Below are 25,321 nucleotides of genomic sequence, written 5' to 3'. Positions count from 1 at the left end.
TGGCCTTTGCCTTCTGAGAATGAATGCACAAAGGCCATTTCTTTCAGGGTGGGTTGCAAACATCAGGGACAATCAGTCATTATTTTTTTGCATCACAGGTCTGACTCGCCCAGCCATGTTTACCGCTACCAGACTAGTCGATACGCACTGTGAACAAGGAAATTGTGTATATTTGGATATGCAAGGACACAACAGGCCTGTAAAAACTCAGAGAAGTCTCCAGGGAGATCTTTGTCCTTACCGCGATTACGTACACGTTATTCGTGTCCCCCTGAATAAGTGTTCCTGTCCAGACCAGACTTGTTCATCCTCAGGAGCCCCTTTCTTTCTCCAGTGACATATGATATCTCTCATTTTCTGCTTCAGCAAATAACAAATAACATAGTGCTGAAACTCTTCGTTATTGGTTATTGATTGCTTTCCCCCACGGGAACGGTCTCGAATAAAATGTACAGTTATTAGGAGACAGTATTTTAATTCCTTCATCCTGACAGTTACTGTTCTGCGCTATCACATTATGTTCAGATCATATTGTTCTTATTTTAATTTAAACCATCATCCATCTGGTGCTGATGGCTTATGTCCACACACTTTTGGCTAAGTAGTGTATGTCTATACAAGAAATGTGTTATTTTTATATTGCTTTAAAGCTGCTGTGCCCATTTTTAAGCCTTTTTGGTTTGTGAAGTCTTTTTCCCATTCATTTTTCCATGTTTTAAAAAAAAAAAAAAAATAATAACCTTCATTAAAGACTTAAGACATGAAGCAAATCAAACCAAAGTAATATAATTTATAGAAAAACATCATTACAAACTTTGATTTAAAGCAAAAATAAATAAAATCTAATATTTTTTATATATATATATATTTTACAATATTTATTTATTTAAAGTATAAAAACAATATATTTTAGGTTTAGTTCAAAATATTAATATTCAGTAGATTCAGATTCTGTACTGAAATCTTTATTAAATTACGGAAGAGGATTAGGGCCAAGCAATAATAAAAAAATAAAACCATCTCGAGATTAAAGTTGTAAAATATAGATAAAATGTTGAGAATAAACTCATTAAATTACGAGAAAAAAGTTGTTAAATTTCGAGAAAAAAGTCGAGATAAAATATTGAGAATAAAGTCACTAAATTACGAGAAAAAAGTCGTTAGATTATGAGAACAAATTCGTTAAATTATGAGAAAAAAGTCGTTAGATTATGAGAACAAATTCGTTAAATTATGAGAAAAAAGTTGTTAAATTTCGAGAAAAAAAGTCTAGATAAAATATTGAGAATAAAGTCATTAAATTATGAGAAAAAAGTTGTTAAATTACGAGAAAAAAACTCGTTAAATTACAAATTTGTTCTCATAATTTAACAAGTTTTTTTCTCGTAATTTAACGACTTTTTTCTCATAATTTAATGAGTTTATTCTCAACATTTTATCTCGACTTTTTTTCTCGAAATTTAACGACATTTTTCTCATAATTTAACGAATTTGTTCTCGTAATTTAATGACTTTTTTCTCGTAATTTAATGACTTTATTCTCAACATTTTATCTCAAATTTTTTCTCGAAATTTAACGAGTTTTTTCTCGAAATTTAACAACTTTAATCTCAAGATGGTTTTATTTTTTTATTATTGCTTGGCCCTAATCCTCTTCCATATTAAATACACTGTCACAGATGTGTAATTTCTTGATCGATGTACTTCTATTTCAGTAATCTGGTAGTTGTGACAATTTATGCAAAAAAAAAAATAAAAAATGCTAGTAGCACAGACATTGTTCATGGAACTTTTGCAAAGTTTGAAGAATATTATTTATGATGCAACACATCTACAAAACGAATTTGACTCATTGCAAAACTGCCCCCATAAACTAGCCACACAATAATAAAATATGCCATCTAAACATTGATATTAAAAATTCATATTAAAATGTAATTTTTTTTTTCTAATCACAAAATAGTTTAATATTCCTTCCTTAATGGTTAAATGATTAAATACTGAATATAACAATTCTGCCTCCAACACTGCAGACAGCTTGATAGTAAAATTTTATATGTCCCACAGCAGCTGGGTCATGAAACTGTACTTTCGCCTTGAAGGGTAAAAACCCCAGCATGCTTCCTGCCTGATTTGCTCTTATGGCTATGGAAGAAAGACTGATAGCCTATTGCTTTATGCCTTCAGCTCATAAGAGTCTTACACAGTCATCTTATGTAACAATAGAGCTCTGCTCAGCTATTGTGTACAAAAGGGCAGTACTAGAAGAGGTTCATGGAAAAATCGATACATCCTTCATTTATGATCGCAGCAAAATTGTGACTAGTAAAAGAATGGAACAGATCTAAATCAATTTGGCACACTGGAGTAAAATTAAATTCATGTTTGGAAACCCTAACAGCTGTTGCACCATATCTAATCTCACCTTCTAGCATTCTTTTTAAACATTAGCTGATCAATCAATTGATTTGTCTTATTGCTGGTTCCGAACATGACATCGATATCACAGTAACCCACAAATAGGCAACTATTAAGTGCACTGATCAATGAGTAAACTTATATTTTGTTGCATCATTTGTAGACTATGGAGGACTAAAAATAATCATTTTAAAAGCATATCTGTATAAATAAAAATCTACTTTTTTAAAAATTAACAACTTTTTATTTGTCAATTCGAAAAAGTATTTTAATGAATGCACTGATTGTTTTCTTCATTTTATTATTTTTAAAGTGACACTCTAGTCATCCACTGTAGATCACAAACACAATAAAATCAAATAAAAAGGCTTATTATTATTACCATTGGCTGCTGACATAGAGGTTATTTGATTCATGATAAAGTCCTACTATAACTATAAACTTTGTGGTAGTCCTGTTAAAGTAGTACTAGATACCCTGCTGGAAAACAAACAGCTTGGACAAACCTCTAGTCATCTAGCCTGGCCAAACTTGTCCACAGTTAAGTTTAGCTGGATGTGGTCTTCGAGCATAACCAGATTACAAGTGCTCAAAACCCCTTTGAAACAAGACCAGCCTGACCAGACTAGGAGACCAGCTAATACCTTCAATCCAGTTTAGAAAAAAAAAACTCTAAAAATGATTTGAGGCTTGCTTTTCAGCAGGGTAACGAAACATTTTTTGAGTATCGTATGCTGTGCTTGGAGATTGTGATGTTTTAGACTTTGAAATGTGTGTACTTGCTATAGTGAAAAACAAATGTGAATTGAGATTGAATGCATAAGCAAATGAGGTAAGCACCTCAGAAGTTGTCCTACTTCAAAATCTCTACTTAGGAGTGACTAGCCTCCCCTTTCTACATTTGTGAGACCTTTGTGCTTCTCCTCTCACTGTTCAACACTCTTTGTTACCCTATTTGGTCTAGTTGTAACCTGCTCAGCCTAAACTAAAGATTGACTATGTTTTGGTTTCACCCCCCAACAGGGAAGAAGAACTCACTCCTGCTCCAGAAATTTCAGAAGGATCTGAACGCTGGCGTCTTCAACACTCAGGAGAACGAGCTGCTGAAGCAGATCATTCGGCAGGACCGAGAGATGGTGATGATGGTGGATCGGAAGCAATCGGTCACGGGGATGAACTCCACGCCGATGTCTGGAAACTCCATCATTAACTCTCCCGCTCAGCCACCGTTCACTACAGCGACTGCTATTCTTGGGAACAACCAATTACAGCAGCAGGCCGCCCCACTAAGCTACAGCACCTCCGCCACTATAACCCCATCAGGCCGCGTGCCGCCCTCACAGGGCGTCACGTTTTCGGCGCCGAGCGTTTCTCACGGCAACTTGAGCACCTCTTCCCAGAATCCCCCTACTCCCTTGCAGCAACCGGCGGGGGCAATCATGTCCCCTTGTTCGTTCACCACATCCATTTGCAGTCCCCCGGTGCAGACCCCTATAGCCAGTCGAACATTCCAGTATGGATCGCCGACGGCCTCCCAACTGTCCCTTGTACAGCAACCCTTACCCCAGCAGTCGTCGCCCGCCTCCATACCACAACAACCGGCACAACAACAGCCGCAGCAATCGCAAGGGGCGTCCCCTCAGAGAAGCGATGTCCACAAGAGCGCACAGGTGCTCCAGTCAGGCAGCCTGAGCAAGGACTTACGCCACCTCTCTGCCTCGCAGCCGTCACTGCCCCACGAGACCTCATTGGCTGCCCGAGCACACCCCACATCAGGCGAATCACTCGCTTCCATTCAGCCACCCATGGGATCCGCGGCAGGCGTCCAGGCCCCGGGCTCCGTGCTGCAAAGCGGCATCCGTACCAACGTCCCACAGAGGGTTGCCCTTTTCCGGCAGATGTCATCGGGCGCGTTACCGCCGGTGCGCATGGCGCCTTCTAGTGCCCAGCACAGGGATTCCACGGGCTCCAGGAGAGAGTCGGCAGTCTTAAGCAGTACAGAGACGGAACAAGACAAGATGCGGTTCGCATCGAATTTATGATCCCATTTTACTTTTTTCACATTCATTTTTTTTTTTTTTTTTTTTAAAGATTGATTTTTATGGAGAGACAAAAAATGGGGAAAAGACTTGTATTTTTTTTCCTCCAACTTCCTCTGAAAAAAATAACCTCATAGCTATCCTGTACAGAATTTCCTTGTACTATATTTTAGACACACTTCCCCTTCAACTTAAGAATGTATATTATACAAATATATATGTGCGAATCCAACTAGAATATTTGGCATTGACCATATGGGAAAGAAAAAAAAAAAACTCTAGTATAAACGCAAGTCTTCCTCTCTAACATACGTGACTATAACGTGTCTGAAGATGTTCTTTTCTGTTGACGTTTTTCATTACAGTTCAGATTTTTCGTTTTTGGTACGGGAATGCAATGATGTTTTTGAATGTGTTTTTGTTGAATTTTTGTTCTCGACGAGAAGATGACAAAACAAGTCCAGCATTCAGCAGCTTTTGGCATCACTGTGGAAAATGTTTGCGCAAAACAAACCTGGGAAATACTGAAATGTATAAAAAGCACATCTACAAACTTTTACCGGCTGGAAAAAAAAGTTAATATCAGAAAATGCTCGGCGCACCAAATCAAGGTGCAGTTCCGACATCTGCAATACTTCGTGTTGTGCAGTAATTGCGTTGTGTTTCAAGACAGCCTTTGTGCATTAAAGGGAATAAATGTGTTTTTTTTTTTTTCTGTTTTTTATTTTAATTTAGTTTCATTTATTTTTACGAAGGATGTGTGGTCAAATCGGATGGTTTTATTTTCTATATCTGATTTCAGAGCGAGTCAGACATTTTGAAATGTCACTTAAAGACTGTACATTTACAATATTTATAAAACTAAAGATTATCACCATTATGCAATAGACTGTGATATAAAGATTACCTATATGTGTGTTGTACATAGTTTTGTAGAACTAGTATTTAAAAAAGTAATGTGTGGTGCATTTCAACATGGCAATGTCTTATCTCTGTCAGCCGCCTGGGTAATGTCTATATATGCATATATATAAATATATATTCAAATGGTAATATGTGACAACAAACATCAGAAACAATCATTAGAGATAAGAAAACCTTAATGCAAATAGTAGCACTATACTGTAGGTAGCACTATATGTATTCCAAAATATCTTGCTGGTCAAAAGTAAAGGTATACGGGTGGGGTTTGGGGGGGGGGGGGGGGGGATTGGGATTCATCATCAACATCATCAGCTCATCAGCAGCAAGGCTTAATGCAAATGTTACATCACCATATACATTTGACAATCCGTAAATGGAAATCAAATGTATTTATTTGAACATTTCCTGGGCTGACGTAACATCAGGAAGCCACCAGCTGTCTGTGTGCATCAACAGACGCTTTCTTTTATGATGGTTTTATATTAATAGTGTTCATCTCATGGATCAGTATTATGTACACACTACTCTAACATCATACTATTACATAGAACTAGATGTTCTGGTTATGCATTTTCCGTTATTTTTCATATTTAAAGACTGTGAAAGCATAACATTTATTTATGTATTTATTTTCACTGTATGTAATGCTAGTTTTTAAAAAACAAAAACAAAAAAAAAACACATCAACCTTTAAGTTTAACCTTTATGCAACATAATAATCTGTAAACCGACGGCACTGCAGACTGCAGAAACTAATATTCAAGAGTAATTATGTGAATCCAACAAAGTGTCAGAAAGAATAGATGGACAAATATTCAAGATATTCAAAGAAAGAAAAACAGAAGCTGCTTTGCATTAAGGTTTTTATCTCTCCCGTTCGTCGATTCATCCAGTCTGGGGCTTAAGACTTTGAAATGGCATGTCAGTCGCCCGTATTGGGCATAACTAGAGGTAACTAGCAGCTGTGACTTATTTGACTACTTTAATTTATTCTTACAATACTGCTACCGAAATTCGGTAGACTAAAGCAAAAACTTATCTGACCTGTGCAAAGTCTCCAAGCCCCCTTGCACAATGTCAAAAAAAAGAAGAAAAACCCCACTTGTGTCAGTTCTGTACCAGTGCAAATCCCATACAGCAACCATAAACGCATGCATTAACATGAATACTTAAAAAGAGAAACTATTTAAAAAATGTTGAGATTTAAATGTATTGTGAGATTATGTTTTTTTGTTTATTGTCTGCCTAGACGTTCTCTGTGCGTATCAGAAACATTGAATTTTCACGAAAAGGACATTCTTAAGTATTTGTGCCTAAACTATAGCCATGTTTCATCCTGTTCCTTTCATGAGTGTGACTCGTGTGTGTAAACACACACACACACCTGTGTGTAAACAAGTGTATACGTGTTTGTTCAATGTTTTCCAATGAGAACAAAAAGCAATGGGAATGGCCAAAAGTATCGGAGCAAAAAAAAAACAAACGGGATCGCAGCGGTCTTTGCTTGGCATTAACAAACTAGTGAAAATACCAAGTATATCTATTCGCATTTAACAAACTAATCAGTATCGACTGGAATCACGATAGATCCTGGGAATGGTTAAATGTGTGTGGGACTAAACTTTATAGCCACTGATGTTGTGTGGAATGAAACTGGCCAAAGCGAAACTTTTCAGATACAAACTTTCATTGTGAATTGCACTTTCTGTTTAAAGAGAGAGAGAGAGAAATCTAGAAGCAGAAACATATACTGTACATTAGTTGGTTAAATAAAGGGGTTGAACACAACAAAAAGTGTTTAACTCTTGCTATGCCATAGTGTATAGAAACTAGTGTACAGATATCTGCTACTTTTTGATACTGTACTTGCCTTCGGAGGGGAACGCTTCCCGTGTTAATGTGCTTTTTTCTCTCAGCTTTAAATACTGTTAGAATGGGAAGGAGAGACGCTCATACAACAATACACTTAAAAAAAAAAAAATGCTGTCACTTTCTGAGGAGGTGTTTAAGAAAACCAGCACATATCTTCGTATGTTTGTTTGTTTTTTATTTATTTTTATCATATATTTGTGTTTATGTCATGGGAAATGAACAATGCAAAAGAACAAGAGGGAAGAGTGATGTTTTAATAAAGGGAAAAACGAAATGTTTGGTTTGCAGCCTCTAAGATTCAGGTGAAATTATTTTGTTTGATGTGTTCTATGATGTGATGCAAATGATGGAAGATTCTAGAACAGGCCTCAAACTCTTAATCTCAGCTGATTTTTTTTTTTTTTCCATTATGCTCGTTCATGCATACCGACGCTTGGTTTAAAAAAAAAAAGAAAAAAAGAAAAAAAAGAAGAAGAAAAAACGGGGACAAAAATCATTCAATAAATAACAAAACATGAACAATTAGTTACTTGATCCTGAATAAAGAAAGGTAAATGTATACTTTCTTATACATATATGCAGACAAACGGTGTTTGTCAAAAAATTATTTTGATTTTCTTTTTTTTTTTTTTTTCTTTGTAAATAATAAACCTTTAAAATATAGAGAAAAATAAATGAACTATTGCCATTTACCACCAGGCTTCTGTGTGTTTTTGTGATGAGTTGCCATTTGTTAAGTTCAACTTTTGCTTTATTTTATTTATTATTAGTGGTGCAGACGTGAAATTGCATGGCTTGTTGAGCTGTGCGATTATGTTTCACAATAAGACGCTTTACTGTTGTTTACTCTGTTATGAATGGGTTCAGATTTTAAAGGGGTCCTTGATTATGCTTTAACTTTAGTTAGTGTGCAATGTTGCAAAGTTGCGACACTCAAAAGTTCAATGCATGGGGAGATATTTTCTTTTAAAGGTGCCATTGAACGTTTTTCTACATTTTTTTACAAGATGTAATATAAGTCTAAGGTGTCCCCTGAATGTGTATGTGAAGTTTCAGCTCAAAATACCCATAGATTTTTTATAATTATTTTTTTTAACTGCCTATTTTGGGGCATAATTAGAAATTCACCGATTTAGGCTGCGGCCCCTTTAATTGCTCGCGCTCTCTGCCCCCTCCCGAGCTCTCGACTCTATCATTGCATAAACAAAGTTCACACAGCTAATATAACCCTCAAAATGGATCTTTACAAAGTGTTCGTCATGCATGCTGCATGCATGCGTCGGATTATGTGAGTACAGTATTTATTTGGATGTTTACATTTGATTCTGAATGAGTTTGAGGCTGTGATCCATGGCTAACGGCTAATGCTACACTGTTGGAGAGATTTACAAAGAATGAAGTTGTGTTAATGAATTATACAGACTGCAAGTGTTTAAAAATGAAAATAGTGATGGCTCTTGTCTCCGTGAATACAGTAATAAACGATGGTAACTTTAACCACATTTAATAGTACATTAGCAACATGCTAACAAAACATTTAGAAAGACAGTGTACAAATATCACTAAAAATATCATGTTATCATGGATCATGTCAGTTATTATTGCTCCATCTGCCATTTTTCGCTATTGTCCTTGCTTGCTTACCTAGTCTGATGATTCAGCTGTGCACAGATCCAGACATTAATACTGGCTGCCCTTGTCTAATGCCTTGAACATGAGCTGGCATATGCAAATATTGGGGGCGTACATATTAATGATCCCGACTGTTACGTAACAGTCGGTGTTATGTTGAGATTCGCCTGTTCTTCAGAGGTCTTTTAAACAAATGAGATTTATACAAGGAGGAGGAAACAATGGAGTTTGAGACTCACTGTATGTCATTTCCATGTACTGAATTCTTGATATTTAACTATGCCAAGATAAATTCAATTTTTAATTCTCACCTTTAAAGAATTTGCTGTTTAAGGACTACAATAAACGGCTGGTAGGGACTACAATGAGCTTCTTCCCGGGTTGATGACATCACAATCCCTAAAATTTACATAAACCCTGCCCCCAGGAACACGCAACAAAGGGGGGTGAGGCCATATTGGGCTGCTTTAGAGAAGAGAAAGAGTTGTTGTAGTAGAGTGTTGTTACCATGCTGTCATTTTACGCCGGACTGCTTCACAAACGAGGGTCAATTCAACGCTGAATTTGCACAAAAGATTAAAATGACGACACATGCTAGTCGATGAGTTGAATCAACTCCACAGAAACTACATAAATTTATCTACTAACCAATCAGAAATGTCCAGTTGCATTCTAAAAGTTGTAACTCCATCAGTGTCCGACTGCGGTTTGATCAATGTCAGGCTGAACACCGTTACTGACAATCCTCATTTTGGCAGTGTGAGATTCTCCAGCTTTGTTGTTGTTGAGCAACCGAAGCATGAGCTGTTAAAACTCCACCCTTTTCTGGTAAGGCTAAGGAATGGTTACAACCAATGTGAATGTGCTAGTAAAAGTGACAGTCCACTTCAGCAGGCTGACTTAAAAAAAAAAAAAATCAGATTTAACGGGGGAAAACCATTGAAACTTAAGGGTGGGCTGTTTTGAATTAAGCCATGAGCCTACCCAGAACACCCCAGCAACTTACAATCACTCAGAACTACATTGCAATGCTCCTGAAACACTTCTGATAACACATAAAAAGACATTAAATAAATTCAGACATTGTCATTAGATATTCATCAATGATTCAATCAGATAGTTGCTGCTTTATACAAAAAAGAGACAACAACACAGTAATCCATCCACTTCCTGTGAACAGAAAGTAGGCCAATCTCTTTACAGTAAAAAGAAATGGAAAATTGATCTTACCAAATCCTTTTGTTCCCATGTACTAGAATCCTCCAATTTGTGTCCAAAAGTTAAATAAATCCATACATGATTATTCCACAGAATATTGTAAATTCCAGGCCACATCCATTTTGTCTATTTGGAGAAAGAGGAAAAAAAAGGAAGCCCAAAACAGGTGCATCTGCAAGAGATGAAAAAAGCCCTAGAGGAAGCCTAGTTAAAAGTCCCCTGAACTTTCTGTTGTCTCCAGAAATCATACATCCAAACAGCACTTTTCAAATTCTTTTTTTTTTTTTTCCTTTTTTCAGAATATATATGTACATGTGTGCATATGTGTGTATAAATGTTGTTTTATTATAAATTAATTGGTTTTAAATTAGCTAAAAAGAAGGAATTTTATGTATGATTAATTGAAATAACATGAAATGAGCAATGTGCAGAATTATAGATGAACTCTTTGACTGACAGTTTCTTAGTGTAAAGGTCATCTTGCTTTGGCCTTTCTCTTTCTATGTTGTAGAAGTACAGAGATAAAAAGTAAATGTGTGACTGACAGTGGGAGAGAGTGAAATATAAATTTGGAGGGAGGAACAGAGAGGGAATATCAGTGACTCCTGTGGCAAAATGAAAAATCATCTCTTTGGGATGGTCAAGATTTCCATTCATTACCCTCCTCTGCAGTTATCAGTCATGAAGTATTCATACATTCTGACAGAACCCTCTCACAGTTGGTTCTGATTAACAGGACACCTTACACACAGTTTGGATTCATAATTCACTCTCAACAATAGGGATTATTAGACTTCTGAATGTTTAATAAGTGAGATAGAATGAAACATTTGCATCTCTTCAAATGCAAATCCTCTATAGAGTTCGATTAATAACTCAAACTGGGTTATTAATCAGGAATTCATAATACAAACATGTAAAAGTATGTTCATCACACTATCACTGCGACCAAAATTATTTGGTTTGAAACTTTGCGACGGTTAAAAAAAAAAAATTATGTTCTGTATAGCATGAATATGGGTAGAATGAATAAACTACATCTGACATGTTGTCACTGTCATGTGACCTACGGCGTCAGTTGCGTCACTTCACTGCTATTCATAAAATCCTAGGATAATAAAGTGTCCATCGAATGCACACTTCAGAATCTCACAGCATTACAATATATATATACACAGTGATTCTACACAGTAAAATCCCCAGAGTTAAATCAACTCTGTTCAGAGTACATTTGGTCCCTCTCTGAATAGTGTTAAAATAACACTCAAGCAGAGTTAAAGTTAAAGTTAATGAGATAATTAAGCAATTAATAAGGCTGTGACGGAAGTCAGTTGTAGTTCTTGTGTTTCTCTTTTCTTCAGTGATTCTGCTTGTTAACAGCAGGTGTTCATCACTAATGCACAATCATCACTTAATTATCTCATTAACTTTAACTTTGCTTTAGTTTTATTTTAACACTATTTAGAGAGGGACCATATGTACTCTGCACAGAGTTGATTTAACTCTGGAGATTTTGCTGTGTAAGGATTCACAGCGCTTCACTTTTTCCACATTTTGTTATGTTACAGCCTTATTCCAAAAGGGGTATAAAACATTTTTATTTTCCACAGAATTATACAATTACCCCATAATGACAATGTGAAGGAAGTTTGTTTGAAATCTTTGCAAATTTATTAAAAGTAAAAATATAATAATAATAAAAAAAAAAAAAAAAAAAAAGTGTTCACAGCCTTTGCTCAATACTTTGTTGAAGCACCTTTGGCACCAATTGCAGCTTCAAGTCTTTTTGAGTATGATGCTACAAGCTTGGCACACCCATTTTTGGACATTCTTCTTTGCAGAACCTCTCAAGCTCCATCAGGTTTTGATGGAGAGCATCAGTGCACAGCCATTTTCAGATCTCTCCAGAGATGTTCAATCGGGTTCAAGTCTGGGCTCTGGCTGGGCCACTCAAGGACATTCACAGAGTTGTCCCATAGCCACTCCTTTGTCATCTTGGCTGTGTGCTTAGAGTCGTTGTCCTGTTGGAAGACGAACTGTCGCCCCAGTCTGAGGTCCAGAGCACTCTGGAGCAGGTTCTCATCAAGGATGTCTCTGTACATTGCTGAATTCATCTTTCCCTCGATCCGGACTAGTCTCCCAGTTCCTGTCACTGAAAAACATCCCCACAGCATGATGCTGCCACCACCATGCTTCACTGTAGGGATGGTATTGTCCAGGTGATGAGCAGTGCCTGGTTTCCTTCAGACATGCTATTCAGGCCAAAGTGTTCAATCTTTGTTTCATCAGACCAAGGAATTTTGTTTCCCCATGTTCTGAGAGTCCTCCAGGCAGGCTGTCATGTGCCCTTTACTGAGGAATGTCTTCCGTCTGGCCACTCTACCATACAGGTCTGATTGTTTGAGTGCTGCAGAGATGGTTGTTCTTCTGGAAGGTTCTCATCTCTCCGCAGTGAAAAGCTGGAGCTCTGTCAGTCTGACCATCAGGTTCTTGGTCACCTCCCTAAGGCCCTTCTCCCAGGATCGTGGCCCACTCTAGGAAGAGTCCCGGTGGTTCCAAACTTCTTCCATTTAAAGATGATGGAGGCCACTGTGGGACTTTCAATGCTGCAGAAATTTTTCAGTACCCTTCCCCAGATCTGTGCCTCAATACAATCCTGTCTCAGAGGTCTACAGACAATTCCTTGGACTTTGTGGCTTAGTTTGTGCTCTGACATGCACTGTTAACTGAGGGACCTTATATAGACAAGTGTGTGCCTTTCCAAATCATGTCCAATCAACTGAATTTACCACAGGTGGACTCCAATCAAGTTGTAGAAACATCTCAAGGATGATCAGTGGAAACAGGATGCACTTGAGTTCAATTTTGAGTGTGATGGCAAAGGCTGTATTGTTTGTAGAATTTTGAGGAAAATAATGAATTTAATCCCTTTTAGAATAAGGCTAACAAAATGTGGAAAAAGTGAAACGCTATATATATACAGACAGACAGACACGTTACAAAACGTGATGATGTGAAGAAAAAAAAGAAAGATAATAAATATGACAATTTTATTGTGACCATTTTCAGTCAAGCTGTAATTTTGTCTAATTGTGCAAAATGTGTGAAAATATTTAATTGTATTTCAGACACATAACATGCTAATATCTTTCACATGGGTATCATTCATGTTTATAGCAAGTTAGCAACAGTGCAAGTTATGCATTTCAAATTTAGAGTTCGGATTCGAAACAGACCATTAGCATCACTGATTAACATCTTAATTTAAGTAATCAATCCACATCCTAGTAATTGTTTGAATACACGTCATCATGATAACTTCACAAATGATTTCAAATAAACTCCCCAGTGTCAATGGATGTGCATGAATGTGCTATTTACACACACACACAGAAATAAAAGCGAAGCTGACAGGCAAATTGACACGCTGAGATCACAAAAGAAGTGATGACATTTCATGTCAGATCAAAAACACCATAACTTGACTTCCTAGAAGTATTATCACAGTTAATCCTTTTGAAGAATATAATGAATCAGACCGAAAATAGCCAATCTCTACACACCAAATATTTTAATTTACCAAGAAAGTTTTCCAAATTCAGTGGCTGACAGGAGCCAGAAGTTTTACTCCAAATCTAATTCACGTATTACTTCACAGAGGAGATGAAACAGCAACACAAAACCAGCCGAGGCGAAAGACCTTTGACATAAGTCAAATCCGCCCATTCAGAATTCCAAATGGCTCTTAATGGAATTCATGCAAAGCAGAATACAGATGAATCCATTAAAGAGGACCATGACATGGAGACGAGCAGGATAATGAAGTGCATTCACAGGCTTACTGAAGCACACACACACACACACACAGCAGGTTTAGAGTTCAGATTATGGTCAAAGCAATAGATGCTTTAAGGATAAGGATAGGCCAAACAACATTTAAAAATGGTTAAGATGACAGATTTTTAAATGCATAAATGTGATTTACCAAAATAACACATGGAACATGACAGATGCAAAAAAATTGCAAGAAGTCTGAAAATCTTTTCCTCTTCTGTAGCCCTCAAATCAAATACGGCAGCATTCAGTGTACTGCGTCACATCTATGTCAATAACAGAGGAAAGAAAGTCATACGGATTTGAAACAACATGAGGTTGAATCATTTTTTTGGGTGAACTAACCTTATAAGCTGTGACAAATTAACATTAGCACATATTATAATACCACTTCAATTTTGATTTATTATTAAACGTGACTTAATGCTGTTGGTAAAACCTTTATCCATTAATCTCATCTTTTCAGGCAACCCGACCTTCAAAACATCAGCAAAAACAGCAGGGTTTCACATGACACCAGTTCAGCTAGAATTTCTATCAACTGTGCCAATCCAGCATATTTTTTATATTCCAAAAGTAATTTAAGAAACCAAGCTGTGGGTTTGGAAAAGGTCAAAAGAACTGAGCATCTCTTTATAAGTATACCAAGTCAGTGGTTATGAAACAATTCACAAGTCTATGTTATTCTAGCCTGCATATTATAAATTATTTTTTATGGGGAGAAAAAAAAACAAAACAAAACATTTTGTGAACATGAGAACAATTCACTGGCCCATGTTGTTCCAGAGGCAAAAAAGTAATTGGGGTTGAAGCACTTTAAGGCTTTTAGCACATGCGTAAATGTTTATGATGTTTTAATAAGCAAGCCTGTGACCATCTCCATGATAGATGGAAAAGACCATTTACAGCCAATACACGCAATTTACCATAGGAAATTTATGGTTTTTAAAGCTTTTGAACAGTTATCGAGGTTGAGCCAAAAACTTAGGACTGGTTTGCCAAAGTTGATTTTTGAAATAATCTCCAGTATTTTCAATGGATTCAATAGACAACGGCAGTCCTAGAAGCATGAATGTGGTATGAATGGTATGAATGTCATGGGTGTGTGCGAAAAAACGCATGATAAACAATCCTTTATGCACATGAAAAACATGAAGGCGCCCCCCGGTGGCTGATTTCTTTCGAATTTCTCACAGACCTCTAGGCCCATGAGTCAAACTGTCTGACAGCTGCTCAAACTTCATCGGCCGCCGCCGGCTGCGTTTTTTAAAACACGTGAACGTCTTCAAAGGCAGTCATGGCACCTTGGACAAAGACACCGCATGCCAATTTTCAAGTCAATAAGACTTCGGGTTGAGTAGTTATAGCCATTTTTTATTTTTTTCTATGTTATAGCGCCGCCAAGTGGCCGGTCACTGCATCCTTTTTCAGGCAACCACAGAATGAGCTCTTACATATGTGTGCCAAGTTTGGTGAAAATATCTCATTCCGTTCAAGAATTATAGCCATTTTAGTAAAAGAGGCTCTGCCCACTTTGGACATTTTGGCAGCCCTTAGAGACCGTGAATCATAATTTCAAGTTCTTTTTTTTTCTGGTAATTATTGACAGTTAGACTCCAGAGAATCTTGCTGCACTGGTTTGGTTCTGATCGGGCCAAAAACCTCAAACCTCAAAAAATCCAAAATATTCGAAATTTTGCCAAGAGCGACGATTAAATCTGAGGCAGTTGTCCATCTTGAGTCAAGGGTTCCTATGCCTAACAGTTTAGGAGTTATGAGTGATTTCATACTTTTCGCTGCTAAACCGCTAGATAGATTCATTATCTTCAGAATATGAATATTTACAGGAATGCTAAAGTATCTCATCTGAATTTGTGTGGATGTAAATAACCGCTGGCAGAAAGTGAATTAGCGTTAGCCCCCCTCACCACAGATAAACACAAGCCCTTGATTTATTGGTTTCCAGTGCAGCTGAAGGTTACCTTTGTGTAATGGAGGATGCCGCTCAGTAATCTTGTGTTAGGTGACTTCTGTAATTGCATTATTTCATAATGGCTGTGTATCGTAGATAGGGGGCTTTGATAAAAGTAGTGAATTAAAAAAAGATTCATATCTCCAGATGTATGGGCTTATACATTGGAATTTCATTACGGCGCTGTCAAGACCTTGAGATCAATTTATGCAGTTTCCTCCAGCCAATCACATTATTAAAGTTTATTGAATAACAGAGGTTGCTGGGATATTACGTTTAACATAATATAAAGTAAAACATAAAATAAAAGATTTTAGATAATTTCGGTGCTCCTGCAAAAAACGATTCCGTGAATTTTGTCAACGAAAACTGCATGCTTGACATTAATACAACATTTTTTAAATATTAAAATGTGAAAATTCTGTCTAGCAGAGTTTTAGATGGAGTTTTAAGCTAACAATTAGCAGTTGCATTATATACATACATTCAAAACAATAAATGGAAACTATTAGAATTGACAAAATAAGAGCATCACAGTGGAAGACAGTATAAAGTATACCTTTAGTGATTAAATTAAACCTATGAATGCATATTCAGATGCAGCTGTCGTCTCTGGACTTTTTGGCTTAGGTCCCCAGTTCAAATTCAGTAGGATTGCTCTAGAAATTACTAAAAATCATTATGTATGGCCATTTGTTCAAGGAGACATAAATGTACATATGCATCTTATTTTTGATTCATTTTTAGGACAATAAGCCCCTACAACAAATAATGGCAGATTTTTTTTATGTTCAAAAATAATTATGATGGTCTATACTACAGTGGAAACATAGCCTACTAAGGAAATATATTTCTTTATCTTTTTTCATGCATCATGCATGTTGAATAAAAACACACATTATTCTTTATCACAATGTTTCACACTTCTATTTTTAAAGATTTTTCTTTTTTTTATGAAAGCACAGTGAACAAATGAATTAGGTTTTCAAATGAGGCAAAAAGATAAATAGATCTCAGATATCTGATATCTCAGTTTAAGCCGGATACTAGTACAGCATGAAAGCAGAACTCATGCCTACAGCTCTCAAGGTGACATTCTGGCTGTGAACACACCAGTTTGCTCACTGACAGTGGTAGTTTTGTCCGCTGCCCCACTGGGAGGCTCTGGTCCGGGCAGCTGGGTCTGGGTACACAGAAGGTGTATGAGGGAAAATGGATGGGTTTGACACCAATGAAGGGCATCTGTAGAACAGATGAGGTCAACTGATCAGTTAGCAATACAGAAAAACTTAATTTGCATTTGCACTGCTAGGAAAAAGCAGTACTTCCAATGCAAATAAATAAAGTTTTACACAAGTTTAGATGTTAAGCTTTGTTTCTGTGTAAACATGCATCCATGAAATTCAAAATGCAACACTAGTCTTTTCCAGTGAAAAAAAAGGCAGATATGATGGTGTAAGAAGAAAAACAACAAATCATAATTCAGTATGCAAATAAATGCAAGAAAGAAGACGAATTGAAAAGCAGAATGTGAGTATTGCACACTATTAGATTTTGACTGAAATCAAACATTCAATGTAAATCTGAATTTAAAAAGTGACTTTTAAAAACTGAACCTGAATTAATTGCAAATTAATTCAGTTATTAAGTTGTTATTGTTAGTAATACAATGCTGCCTTGTTTGAGTTGTATTTTTCCCCATATTGCAGAACATTTTAGCATCACTGAGATACTTTGAATTCGTATTTTGAATTATTTTTGTTTGTATTTTTCATTTTCATTTACATTTTATTTAAAGTTTTAGTAATTTTATTCTGTTTTGTCATTTTTTTTTTTTACGCATGAATTTTTTTTTTTTCAGTTTAACACGTTAAAAATAGCTTCTTTAATGCAATTAACCCAGTGTAGCATATGCACACGTATCAGGATAATCAATAAACTTGGGAATGTTCAGAACGCTTTTAGCATGCTGGACTGGGTTGTAAAACCATCTCGGCTCCGAATAGTCTGCCATAAGATGAGCCCACTTGACACTTTTGTGGACAAGCGATGGTAAACAGAAAAGTCCAACTTCCTCACTTTGGTGACTTCAAAAGGAGCACCCCCCCCAGAGACTGACCAGATCCACATTCCAACACCCCACACACACAGGGACACACAAAAACACACACACAGACACATACAGAAACTCACAAACATACATTTTTGACTGTATATGTAAAATACAAATTATGCCAACATATACCCATCCTGTATTTTGAAGCGGATGCATGTTTCCTAGTGTTTAAAGGAGTGTATTTGTGCTGGTGTGCATGGTAATAGTGGAATTCTGTCTGTAAACCATAACTTCTTCCCTATGCCTTTCCGACCTATCGAGTTTGATCTCGTTTTAAAGCTCCGGACTTGAGCTATTCATTGAGACATGTCACAAAACGGACAAATGCATTTTTCTATGTGTTTAATGATCCTGTGAAGAACACACTCCATCTCGAAATCCGATCTGATAGCCATTAAGTATGCAAATTCAGCTAGGAGACCAAACAAAGCAACTTTGCCCGCCAAATAGTGCTGCGCCTCTATTGGCTGCTACAATTCAGGAGGTGTGTTAGCTTGGGTTTCCATAAAGACAACGACACACACCTTCGCTCGCTCTTGCTTCTTCTTTGCGCCCTCTTCTTCTTCTCCTTTGTCTCCCGACTGACTCGCGAGCACCTCGTGCACGGACGCCTCAGGTGACCGCGCTTCCCAACCACGCGCGCAGTTCGGGAGGACCACTTCCTTAGACTCTCTCTCTCTTCGGCTAAGTTACTTAAGCTTAAACCTCTTTTGAAAACCCCGCCGGAGAAACCCTCTCTGAAAGGACCAACCCAGCCAGGCGCATTGAAACTGCTACACACGGACTTGAACCAATAAGCAAGTATTATCATTTATCTGAATTTGTCTAAACTGATTTCTGTGCTGGCTCTCTCTCAAAAAGGTTTAACAAAGAATTTGCCATCCTTTGATCATCTTTCTTTCCATGTCTTTTCTTCATTTTCACTCTTGTGTATATATATGTGTATCCCTTCTGTATATATTTTAGACGTATAATCTCTGTATTCGTAGTTTGCATATATTAAAACGTTATTCACGCTCGATTGTTCTGTTGTTCTTTCAACTGAAGACCAAGTCACTTTAACGTTTTTCGATCGCTTTATGCTTTAGTTATTTTCATGGCCAGAGAATAACTCTGTTTATAATATTCTGTGAGGGGCTTAGTTTGCTGGACAAACGAACAGTTTCTCTAAATAATTATTAAACCAGAACTAATCATATATGTAATTGATTATAATTCGTTGTAATTGATTCACAATATATGTTTAATTCCCCGTTGGGTCGATATATGAATCATAATTTATTCATAACCTTATGAATTATTATATTCATATTTCATCCATTAATTGATTAATAACTGTACGAGCCGCTACATTCGTTACACCAGCATCCTGTTTTCCCGTCATCGTTTAGCTTGCGTTACATTATATGATCACACTATCATTCACTCAAATGCTATTAATCCATTCATCCATGATAAGATGCAAAAAAAAAAAAGAACTTAAATCTGTACTTGAGAGCTGTCTGTGAATCTCCTGCCTGTGTGACAGACACACATGACTCATGCGCACAGAAAGCCGCTTCAGAACCGGTCGCATTGAGCTCTCTTTCGCGCATGAAGACAAAAACACACAAAATTCAGTCAAAATGCCAGTTTTGTCGAGTATCCTAGTAAAGCGGTCTTAAATGATAAATAAAGTAAGAAAATAGGATGCAGATCTGCATCGTATGCGACAGTTCTTAAAGTGACAGCAGCCTAATAAACCTGCTACAGTCTGCCTTTAATGTTAATCAAAAATAAAAAAAATAAAAAAATAAAAAAAAATCACTCACTGCTCTTAATAACTTTTGTAGGTTAAACAAGAATTAATCAAATTATTCTATATTTTAATATAAATTATGTAGTGTTTGATAACTTTTTTCATTTCTGGATATTTCAGTTAGATCAAATATTTAAAATATACTGTATGTTGTTTCTACATTAATTTGAAATTATTACAATATAAGAACATATTGAAAACTTTAATGTTAGGTGCAAGTAATCACAATTATTACAGAAAAATGTGTGATTATTTCGGGGTTTTTTTTATCAATTGGCAGTCATTATACATACACACACACATATATATATATATATATATATATATATATATATATATATATATATATATATATATATATATATATTCTTGAAGTGTCATACATCAATTAAGCCTAATCTTAGTTTCTGATCCTCACTCATCTGATTTAATCTAAAATGATGTGCTTCTGTCAGCAAGTTATCTGCTTTGAAAGAAGTCAAACATAGCATTAGATGCACCAGAAATACCTGCCATGACCGATTCTATGCCAGGGCTTTGGTTCAGTGTCTGTAAAAATCATGCTATAGTGCCCCTCTCATCCAACAGCATGTCTGCACTGCAAGAGAAAAATGCAATACAGCTACAGAGCTGCCATCAACAAAGCTGTGCATCAAAAGGCACATTGATTGTAATGGGAGCTTTTAGTTTTGCTGCATTATGTTGCAATCTCAGTTTAGACGAGGTGTAAGAGGTTAAAAGGATATAGACAGCATTGATTTTAACAGGAAAAAAAAAAAAAGTTTAATGCAGCACCAGTGGAACATCAGACACTCTCTGGAAGCTTCTTCAAAAAGCAAAGCCAGTTCTGATCTCCCACACTGAGATTTCCCTCATAAGCATACTTTTCTTCCTCTCTGTGAGATGTTTGCTCCATACTGGCTCTCTTAATTAGCTGGAAAGATGTTTCTGTGATCATTGCTTTATATGTCAGACTCATTAGTTTCTGCCTGGAGATTTGTTCTGCTTGTGAAATGCATGGTTACACTTTTCATATCTCTGTATTTTATTGAGAAAAAGAGCCAGAAACGAAATTAGCAGAGAAATATCGACGTTAAGTTCAATAGGGACGTGTGAGACTAGTCAACTAAATGATACAACACGATCACGAGAATGCGTATCAATAGTACGAGTTTGTAATCTCGTAGAATATATACGCCAAAATGAGTATAATACGCCATAAAGTGCGTATCATATGCACGCGAAAAACTGCGTACCATAAGCACGCCAAAACTCATTTTGGCGTATATATTCTACGAGATTACAAACTCGTACTATTGATACGCATTTTCGTGTGATCGGGCTCAATGATACTGCTGCTGCTAGTCGACAAACAACTTTTTTGCAAGTTTTATATTATTTTGCAAAGGCTATATTCAAAATTACTGTCATGTAATGAACGAACATCAATAACTTGACGTGCTGACTTATGTTAAAATATTGAGTTTGTACTTATTGGTCCTGCACTGCCTATTGATTTAATTGATTTTAATAAACATATATTGGTTAATGTTGATTACGTGAATGCTCAAAGGGTTAATTCACCCAAAAATGAAAATTCTCTTCATTAATTACTCACCTTCATTTCGTTCCACACCCCTAAGACCTTCATTCATCTTCAGAACACAAATTAAGATATTTTTGATGAAATCCTAGAGCTCTCTGACCCGTCCATAGACAGCAATTTTACCACAATTTTTTTGACCTGCATTAGACATTTATTGATTGTGCTTCATTTTCTGTTATTTGCTCCAGGGGATATTTAAAAGCTCATTCTCCTCTCTCACTCTTGACACAAGGTTACTCTGCATGGATCCATTTCCAGATCTTAAAATGGAGTCCTAAACAATTTTTCAGGTTTGTGATTTTTTTTAGTACTATCGTCGCATAAACAGATTTCCTGTAAAAAAAAAAAAAAAAAAGAACAAGTCCTTAGACCACGGTGTGGTGTTTCTCATCCATCTCGCCCTTTTCTCACTTCACCGAATTCTGCTTTTCCTGGAATTTATCTCACAATTCTCTGCGGAGTCATTGTAGAATCTTTGGAGACCTGGAGCAAACATCTTCTGTTATTAAAAGTTCTGACCGAAGGCACTTTAAAGTAGCACAATAAAGCCCAAGAAATCTGGCCTGTCTGCTGAGATTTAAAGATTTGAAATGCAACTCAGAGCAGGAAAAATAAATAGCCTGTTCTCCAAAAAGAATGACCACTGTGGACTATTAGGAGTCAAAACACATTGTCAGTTTTTTAGCAAAACTGTTTATTCAACTGAATTGGAAGTTGCTTTGGAGAAAAGTGTCTGCCAAAGGCATAAAAACGGTCTAAATTACCACTGCATACAGTTTATAAAGTGAAAATGTGCAGTTTGGGAGCAATTTAGGAGTAATGGTTGCAAAAGGAGCTATTTTTACCTGATCTTCCCTATAAAAATGGACTAAATGACTTTTTGTCATCAGGTTAAATCATTCAAATGATAAGTTAATATTTTTAACTAGAATAAAATCAGGTACCACTTTATTTTGATGGACCACTTTAGACATTCTACTATAAGAGCGTGTTGAAACCAAGAATATTAACAAGCTTCCTACCGAGGTAAAACCAACTCAACAGATAATGTGCTTCAGCAGTAAAATGCAGCTCTTCGGGCGGTGGAGGCATCAGGTTCAATAGCTTCTTTGTAGGTCATGTAGAGAGCCCTGGTCCTCTGATCTCCGTCTGATAATGAAGTGTGTGGAGAGAGATAAGTCAATCAAGATTAGCTCTATGAGACTCTCAGCGCCCCCAGCAAAGAGCAACTCTCAGGGCAAAGAGCACAGAAGGAGGGAGAGGTTTGTTCGTGATTCCCTCAGGTTTTCTAGTAAAGTGACTCATTGTGCACAAGCTAAGTCAGAAGTTTGGAAACACCTACTCATTCTTTTTTATATATATTTTTATTAGCTATTATTTTCTGTTTTAATGTATCATGGGGACTTTCCAAAGACATAATGATTTGCATACAGTACAAACTGTACATTTTAACCCTAAACCTTCCCCTGAACCTTCCCATCACAGAAAACTTTCTGCATTTTACATTTTCAAAAAACATCACTTAGCATGATTTATAAGCTGTTTTCCTCAAGAGGACCAACAAATGTCCCCACAAGGACAAGGATTTCAGATATTGCCATCTTTGTGGGGACATTTTGTCTCCATAATGTAGGGTTTACCAGGACTACACATACACACACAAAAGATCAAATGAGGAACAGGTGTAAATAATTAATGAAACAATGAGCAACTATGGCTGTGTCCCAATTCATTCGAAGTCCACAAAGGGCCAGCTAAGCCAGTGTTTCTCAACCCTGGTCCTGGAGGACCCCCAACACTGCACAACACTGCGAAAGTCTCCTCTGTCTGACACACTCATTTCAGGTAGTGGAGTTTCTTCTAATGAGCTGATGAGTTGAATCAGGTGTGTTTAATTAGGGAGAAAGACAAAACCTGCAGTGTTGGGGGTCCTTCAGGACCAGGGTTGAGAAACACTGAACTAAGCGTTGTATAATGGGACTGTGACGAGCAGGGCGGGCGAGAGCCGTGAGGGAACGGCGCGAGGCCGGTGGCGCGAGTGATAATGAGCATCACCTGCGAGGCGCCCCGGCCTCGAGTCTCTCATGGAGGAGCTCCGGAGGCATAAAAGGAGGAGCGATGACCGTGAAGGACGAGAGAGGACCAGGCCTGGATATTAATTTATGTTTTATTATGTTTGTGTGGCCGGCAGACGTCCGCGAGGGTCTGCCAGCATTACTTTCGTTTTGTATTTGTTTATTTATATATTAAAGTTTTGTTTGAACGTTCGCCGGTTCCCACCTCCTTCTTCCCACATTTACGAACTGTGTTACATTGGTGCTGAAACCCGGGAGGAAGGAGGGACATGTTGTCGGAGAGCCCTCGCTGCTGAGGGGGATCGCGGTGCTGCGGAGTTCAGGCAGCGCGGGAGTGTGAAGACCGCGAGAGGCTGCCGGAGGCGGTGGTACTGGAGCCTTGTGAAAGGTGGGACGGAGACCCGGATGCCGTGCTCCTGGGACGAGGTGGGGTGGCTGCCGTCCTGGAGGGAGCGGAGGAGTTGCCGCCGTCCGCCGTGGGCCGGAGCCTGCTGCCGTCCGCCATGAAGAGGAGGAGCAGGGGACGGGGGACTCGCTGCCGGCTGCCCTCAGCCGGAGGAGCCATCGCCGGCCGCCAGGAGGCGGTCGAGGATCGGGCCGTCCACCGAGCGTCCAGTGCCACCGCGAGGAAGAGCCTACCGGCTGGCTGAGGATCGAGCGGCAGTGTGTCTGGGAACCGGACCAAGAATTTTTTTTTCTCTCTCTTTTTCCTCTCTCCCCTCTCTCGTCCTGTCGCTCCCTTTGCTTCCGTCTCCTTTCTCTCATCTCGTCTGTCCTTACCCCCAGGTGCTGCGGCCGCCGAGACACGCCCCGGGGGGGAGTAGAGCGCAGTCTCGGGAGTACCCCCTGGCCTGCGAGGGGCGATGGGGGTATGTGACGAGCAGGGCGGGCGAGAGCCGTGAGGGAACGGCGCGAGGCCTCGAGTCTCTCACAGAGGAGCTCCGGAGGCATAAAAGGAGGAGCGACGACCGTGAAGGACGAGAGAGGACCAGGCCTGGATATTATTTTATGTTTTATTATGTTTGTGTGGCCGGCAGACGTCCGCGAGGGTCTGCCGGCATTAATATATAAATAAACAAATACAAAACGAAAGTAAAGTTTTGTTTGAACGTTCGCCGGTTCCCGCCTCCTCCTTCCCACATCTACTAACCGTGTTACAGGGACGGTGTAGCCTATGGAAGATTGTTCTTGTCGCTTAGCAACTGTCAGTTTAACATATATCAGTTCTGTTTTTTTATTCATTGTGTTCAGTTCCTGTTTGCCAGTGTTTCCTTCGCTAGTTTATCTCCATGGTCGTTGATTGAGTTATGTGCGTATATTAGCCCTCAGTTGATTCAGTTCTTTGTTCATCAATGTTATGAGTGGTTGTGTTTTCTCAATGTTGTCAATGTCTCAATGAGTTTGCTTTGTGGATTATAATAAAGACAACCGTTTTGCTTACAACTGCTTCATCGTGCGCTTTGTACAGCCACAGTTGCTGACAGTCAGCTGCCGTTGATGAGTGGCAGTAACGTTTGTACTGGACTTTTTTTTTAAGTTATATTCAACTGTCTGAAATCAAAACAGGGTGTACAGCTTGTCTAAATATATATGTTCAACCTGGTCTATTTACAGTATGTACATAATAAAGAGTATAAATTATATAAAATCGCATCTTAGTAAGATATGTCAACATTTGAACCGATTCAAAGTTTTTTTTTGTTTTTTTTACATTTGTATCATTAGATATTCAGTTCAGTTTATTTATTAAGCACTATTAAAACAAAAGAGCGTTGACCAAAGTGCTGCACAATATTACAATCAGTGTTGGGGGTAAC

At 37.8% G+C, this 25,321-nt stretch overlaps 1 protein-coding gene and 1 long non-coding RNA gene across 2 annotated transcripts in view; one reads left to right on the top strand and one right to left on the bottom strand.

Annotated features, from left to right (window-relative positions):
• The window catches only part of LOC125252572 (potassium/sodium hyperpolarization-activated cyclic nucleotide-gated channel 1), a 134,405-nt gene extending 126,865 nt beyond the window's left edge, over positions 1 to 7,540 (top strand). The window contains exon 8 of the mRNA XM_048165993.1: positions 3,442 to 7,540. Within this exon, the coding sequence (XP_048021950.1) occupies positions 3,442 to 4,460 (1,019 nt within the window). The 3' untranslated portion in view covers positions 4,461 to 7,540. The remainder of the gene's footprint in view (positions 1 to 3,441) is intronic.
• Positions 7,541 to 21,494: 13,954 nt separating this feature from the next.
• The window catches only part of LOC125252613, a 46,651-nt gene continuing 42,824 nt past the window's right edge, over positions 21,495 to 25,321 (bottom strand). Inside the window, exons 3-4 of the long non-coding RNA XR_007181251.1 lie at positions 22,452 to 22,578; positions 21,495 to 21,912 (exon numbers count right to left, since the gene is read on the bottom strand). This is a non-coding gene — a long non-coding RNA (uncharacterized LOC125252613). The remainder of the gene's footprint in view (positions 21,913 to 22,451; positions 22,579 to 25,321) is intronic.

This window comes from Megalobrama amblycephala, linkage group LG18 (genome assembly GCF_018812025.1).
Source record: "Megalobrama amblycephala isolate DHTTF-2021 linkage group LG18, ASM1881202v1, whole genome shotgun sequence".
NCBI classification, from domain to species: Eukaryota; Metazoa; Chordata; class Actinopteri; order Cypriniformes; family Xenocyprididae; genus Megalobrama; species Megalobrama amblycephala.
Note: the sequence above shows the minus strand (reverse complement) of the source record. Positions and strands in the feature narration are given on the sequence as shown.